The sequence below is a fragment of the Octopus sinensis genome, linkage group LG7 (genome assembly GCF_006345805.1).
Source record: "Octopus sinensis linkage group LG7, ASM634580v1, whole genome shotgun sequence".
Taxonomy (NCBI): domain Eukaryota; kingdom Metazoa; phylum Mollusca; class Cephalopoda; order Octopoda; family Octopodidae; genus Octopus; species Octopus sinensis.
Window position 1 is genome coordinate 97486716 of NC_043003.1, and position 6426 is coordinate 97493141.

Here is a 6426-nt window from a genome sequence, read left to right on the forward strand (position 1 = left end):
GCTTTTAAGGTCTGTTGTTAATGTTCTCCACCACATTTTCTTTGGTCAGCCACGTCTTCTTTTACCTTGTGGAACTCATTGCAACATGATTCAGACAATTGAGTTCAGTTTACTGTGACAGACTCGACCCAACCATTTCCATCTCCTTGTTTCAATAGTTTCTCTTATTGGTATCACATTAGCTTTGGTCTATAGTTGGCTATTTGACATCATATTCAGCCAGTAGACCATCAAAATTTTTTGTAAACATTTATTTTGAAATACCTCCAATTTCTTTTCAATACCTTTGTTTGTTTTCCAGCTATTGTATAAATCTCTCTGAGAGATTTAGAAATGTAATATTTCTATCATTGTTGTTTAACGTCTGCTTTCCATGCTGGCATGGGTTGGACGGTTTGACTGAGGGCTGGCAAGCCAGAAGGTTGCACCAGGCTCCAATCTTGATCTGGCAGAGTTTCTACAGCTGGATGCCCTTCCTAACGCCAACCACTCCAAGAGCGTAGTGGGTACCTTTTACGCACCACCGGCATGAGGGCCAGTTAGTATATCTTTTTTTCTGATGAAATAATGCTCATAACATATAAATGCAAATTTAAAGCATAAATTTATCATTTACCTATTGGCCACTAACGGAAACAACCGTAAAGAAATGAAGATTACCAATTTTTGTGATAATAAATAATTATCAACTTTTAACTCTTCATTTTCTTTCCTTCAATTAACTAAACATGAGATATATATATATACATACAGATATATTTTTGTATATATATATATGTGTGTGCATGTATGCATATTCATACACACACACACACATATATATATATACATACACACATATATACACACACACACACACATATATATAGTAATAATAAGGGTAAAATTAATTAATTAGAAATTAATAATTTTACCAAGCAGTGTTCAGTATGTAAAAAGACCATTTACGGTATATTTAAAACATTACTTTATATAATTAGGGTTCAGCAAAAAGATTTAAATTCATTGGCTGCTATTTCTAAAAGTTTGGTGTGTGGTAAAGTAAATTTTTTTGCTGAACCCTGAACCCTAATTATATAAAGTAATGTTTTATATATATATATATATATATATACACACACACACAAATATATATACACGCATACATACATATATATATATACTTACCGCCCCCACAACGAGTAGCTTATTATATGTATCAAATTTATATTTTTTGCGGTACGATTTAATTTCGGTATTTTTTTTAACAAGGGACAACATCAGTTGAAACACCGAATAGTATCATCATGGCTGCCGCTGAAGTTGAATATGATCCTTCACTTAAAAACATTATTGACCAACAGTCCTTAAAGTGGGTGTTTGTCGGTGGAAAAGGTGGTGTTGGGAAGACAACATCCAGGTGAGATATATTGTCCACTAATTTACGAATTGCGCTTCTGTACCGTTGGATCTATTTTACATATTTTTTACTTCACTATGTTATGTATTGGCTTGAACCTTCGATTGTTCAATATCGTTTACAAGAATGAATTACTTACTATCCCTTGAGATTCCCCCCTGCATTATCATTTGTATTTACATCTTCATATTTAGGAATTTCTATGTATTGTATATATATATATCTAGATTTCAGTATCAAGAGGTTCTTGAGCCGATTTTATTTTTAAAAAACAAAAACATCAGTTTTGTATTTTGTTTGCAAATGTGGAAAATTCAGTCGCGTATTAATCTCCTCTGAAATCCTCCATGTTTATATAATTAAATTGATTTTAAAAGATACGGATAGAATTACAATTTTGTTAGTTATTATTTTTTTTCTCCCAATACGGAAACAGATTGGAAAAAAATGAAAAACATAATTTCAATCTGGTGGTATTTAAATTCAAAACAAATTGACTGAAAAAGTTTCACACACACACACAAACACACCTAAAAATATTTGTACCACCCCTGTTTATAGTTTGATCATAGGTTTGTCTGATTAAACAGATCTATGATTAAATTTGTTCCAGTCGTAAGCATCTTATGTTTTCTTCCGAACTTAGTATATCTAGAATTACGTTTTTGTTGTTTTTTTTTTTCTGTCTCGAATGTGTTTATGACATCAAGTCGAAAATGTACGCTCATGTTGATTTCGAGCATCTACTGAGGATTGCTCAGTCTGTGGTATTTGCATGTGAAATATTGTTAAATGCGAAAATTAATTGAAATTTAAAAGCTAATTAAAAATTTTTCAAGAGGACTTATTTAAATAGTTTTATTCCACCTCATCGCTGTAAATTTACGCAGTTACTAGCGTTTGAATGACAACGGGAATTTGGCATTTCGGTTTCCCTAATTTGTTCGCTTTACAAGAATTTTATTCGCCCCGAGAGAAGACGCGTACAGCTGTACTTGTTTGCGTTTAATAAAAGTGATCTTGACGAAGCAGTTTAAGAATACAGGATAAATATTGAAATTATTCGTTTAGAATAGAGTCGAAAATTATCTAGCACTCAAAATAATAATAATAATAATAATAATAACAAGCAAAGCGAAAACACAACAACTAAAACCATAATTTCTTTGCGTATGTTTCAAGCATCATAGATTACGATCCTGCAGAAAGAAAAAAAAATAGTGGTGAGATTCCTCTCCCCACCTCGCTCTTTTTTCTTCTTTTTTTTGGTTTTTCAGTTTTGAATTTTTTCCAAAAAATTTCCACATTTATGCTACTCTCATTTTTAAAGAAACATAATCTTGGATATATAAGACAAATACGGAAAATAATTTCGAAAGAAAAATGTCAAACTGAAAAATCACAAAAGAAGGCGGTGGTAGGGAGTGCTACTTTTTCTTTTTTTCCCCAGAATATAACGCATGAAACCTACACGGCCAAAGAAATAATGGTTCTTGGTGCTGATAATAATTTCCGACTCTATTGTATAGGAATGCTCTAATTTAAATACATGAATAATGATAGTTGCTGGTCAACTCTGATCGAAAATGACTGATGATCAAAGGTGTTATATTTTTCATTTTACTATCTTTGTATATTTGATTGCGTTGTCCAATATGTTCTTCCTATCTAAAGACGATAGAATGTTATTCGTGGCATATTTAACTGCCGTGTGTAGGTGGCTATGTAAGGGTGGGGTTCTGTCGTTGGCTCATTGTGACATGAGTTTGCTTACATTTTGTGATAAGTCGTCGTCGTATTCAAGTCCATCTTCCTGCTTGCATGAATCAAACGGAATTCGTTTAGGCAGATTTTCTACAACCAGATGCCCTTCCTATCGTCAACCCTTACTTTGTTTACAAGCAAGGTAATATCTCTTTATGGCTGGACATGTTTGCATAGAAGATTGAAAACGAAGGACATCATTTATATTACAATGACAGTTACTTACAGCTACCACATGATGTCAGGACAAATACACACACAAGATCATCATTTAATGCCCACTATTTCAAGTTTGCATGGGTCAGGCGGAATTTGTTGAGGTAGATTTTCTACAGTTGGGTGTGCTTCCTGCTATCTCACTTGTTCCAAGTAAGGTAATATTTTCCCATATCTAGATATTTAGATATGGTTTTTTCACAGAAGACTAGAGACAAACAACTTCGCTTATATGATGATGCCATTTGCAACCATCATGTGATATCCAGACAAGGGCACACACTAACGTACACATTATCTGTGTGTGTATGTGTAAATGTCTACTATAATAATACTCTTCTGTATTTCTCCATCACAACATATGACTGAAAAAGTAAGGGGTGATAGATGAATAAGGAAGAAAGAGGTGATATCAAACTGGAAGTGGAATGGTGAACATTCAATGTCCAAAAGAAAAATCAAACAGCGTTTCAACTCTGTGTGAGTATATGTGTAGAAGGGAAGTATGTGAATGTTTGTATCTGATTATTACGTACCGTATTTATATATAATATTAGTCGTCATTTTTGACAGCACGAAGCCAGCTACTACATTATATATATATATATATATATATATATATATATATATATATACTACACTCTTGGAGTGGTTGGTGTTAGAAAGGGCATCCAGCCTTAAAAACAGTGTCAAATATGATTGGAACCTGGTGCAGCTCCCCAGCTTATCAGTTTTCAATCAAACTGTCAACACGTGACAACATAGAACATAGATGTTAAATGATGATGATATATGTATGATTCTGAGGTTGCCCCTGTTCTGCAGTGTTGCCTTGATGTTTACTGTGAATTCCTGGGTCTGGCATTTCCATAGATGTTTCTTCATAGAAGTATGTGTGTGTGTGTGTATGTATGCATATGTATGTATATGTATGTATATGTGCGTATATATATATATGTATGTATATATATATATATATATATATATATATATATAATATATATATATGCATATGTATGTATCATGACGATGATGATGATGTATGTATATATATATGTATATCACTAAAAATGTGCAGAGAAAAGCTGTCACATTCCAGGGAGAAAAACTACAAATAGTTAATAGCTTCTGTTACCTAAGTGACCAAATCAGTAGCAGGGGTGGATGCTCTGAAATAAGAATAGCCTGGGCAAAGTTCAGAGAGCTACCTCTGCTGGTGACAAAGGGCCTCTCACTTAGACTAAAAGGTAGACTGTATGACACATGTGTGCGAACAGCCATGCTACATGGCAGTGGAACATGGGCCGCGACTGCTGAGGATATGCGTAAGTTTACGAAGAACGAAGCCAGTGTTCTCCGCTGGATGTGTAATGTCAATGTGCATACACAACAGAGTGTAAGTACCTTGAGAGAAAAGTTGGACTTAAGAAGCATCAGATGTGGTGTGCAAGAGAGACGACTGCACTAGTATGGTCATGTGTTGCGAATGGATGAGAACAGCTGTGTAAAAAAGTGTCACACCCTAGCAGTTGAAGGAACCTGTGGAAGATGTAGACCCAGGAAGACCTGGGATGAGAAGGTGAAGCATGACCTTCGAACATATGGCCTCACCGAGGCAATGACTAGTGACCGAGATCTTTGGAGATATGCTGTACTTGAGAAGACTCGGCAAGCCAAGTGAGACCATAACCCGTGGCCTATGCCAATGGTGTATAACCAGCCCACTTATGAGTATCTTTCATTCATTGGACAATAAACTTTGCTTGCGAAGATGTGTTGAGGCAAGTGAAATCAGAATCGCTGACGTAGCTGATGACAGTATCGCCTGATTGGCACTTGTGCCTGTGGAACATTAAAAGCACCATCCGAACGTGATCATTGCCAGGGCTGCCGACTGGCTCTCGTGCCATCGGCACGTAAAATCACCCACTACACTCTTGGAGTGATTGGCATAGAAAGGGCCAGCTGTAGAAACTTTGACCGATCAGATTGGAGCCTGGTGCAGCCTTCCAGCTCGTTAGTCCTCAGTCAAACCATCCAACCCATGCATTTCTGCATTTCACTACTCACAGTTTTGAATTGCTAAACATTATTATTGCACTTCTTTAATTTGAATCTTAAACATTAAAGACTTCATTCATACATTTCTATACATACATACTTTTTTGAATGCCCATTACTCTAATTCTGCATTTTTACAGTTACACTTTTTTCCATGACAGTAGATAAATTTTTTATTCCACAACGCATTTGTAGTGGCTTCATGCAGGCATAGCGTGGATTTGATCCTCAATTGCCAAATTTCACTTAACACTTCAACAGCGTTTTTCTCACAGTAAAACCATAGTTTTTCTGTGAATGACAGCAGTTATACATTTCCCAGATGCCTTTGCTAAGCAGAATAATGTCTTTGCCTCTTGACCCTTCCAACCTCTTCTAGGCCACTAAGGGCTGGAATGGAGATAACAGACCTCCAACAAAACCATTTGTTCTCAACAATATGTCTATCCTTCTGGCTGCTTTTCGATAGTTATAAAAACAAGAACCTCATAAGCTAAAGGCAGTTACTGAGGGTGACCATCAATGAGTGTGAACGTTATTATTGCACTTTCTTCAAACACTTCATTCCTATATTTATCTACATACAATCTCTCCCTCCTCCAGCTGACAGTTTTTTTGTACTTTTTTGTGACAGAAAATACACCTTTTGTGGCAGTTATAAAGAAATTGCTTTCTTATATCAGAGTAATAAGGCGTTTCAATACAACATCTTTACGCCTGGGAATTACCGGGTACACCAGCTAGTCTACTATATATACATACATATATATATATATATATATATATATAAATAAATAAAACATATGCATATATATGTACATATATGTACGTACCTACCTCTACATGTATATATACACGCATATATGGGTACAGGACACCAAAAAAACGTCGAACACAATGAGAAATGAAAACATAAACACAAAACCAAGGAACTGGACATTTTTCTTAAACAACAAAAAAATAGAGTACAGGACAAATAACACAAG

General features: G+C 35.1%; 1 protein-coding gene across 1 annotated transcript in view; it reads left to right on the top strand.

The window, feature by feature from the left end:
* Nucleotides 1–1238: 1238 nt before the first annotated feature.
* LOC115214053 (ATPase ASNA1 homolog) overlaps nt 1239–6426 on the top strand; it is a 32475-nt gene continuing 27287 nt past the window's right edge. Inside the window, exon 1 of the mRNA XM_029783094.2 lies at nt 1239–1399. Within this exon, the coding sequence (XP_029638954.1) occupies nt 1287–1399 (113 nt within the window). The 5' untranslated portion in view covers nt 1239–1286. The remainder of the gene's footprint in view (nt 1400–6426) is intronic.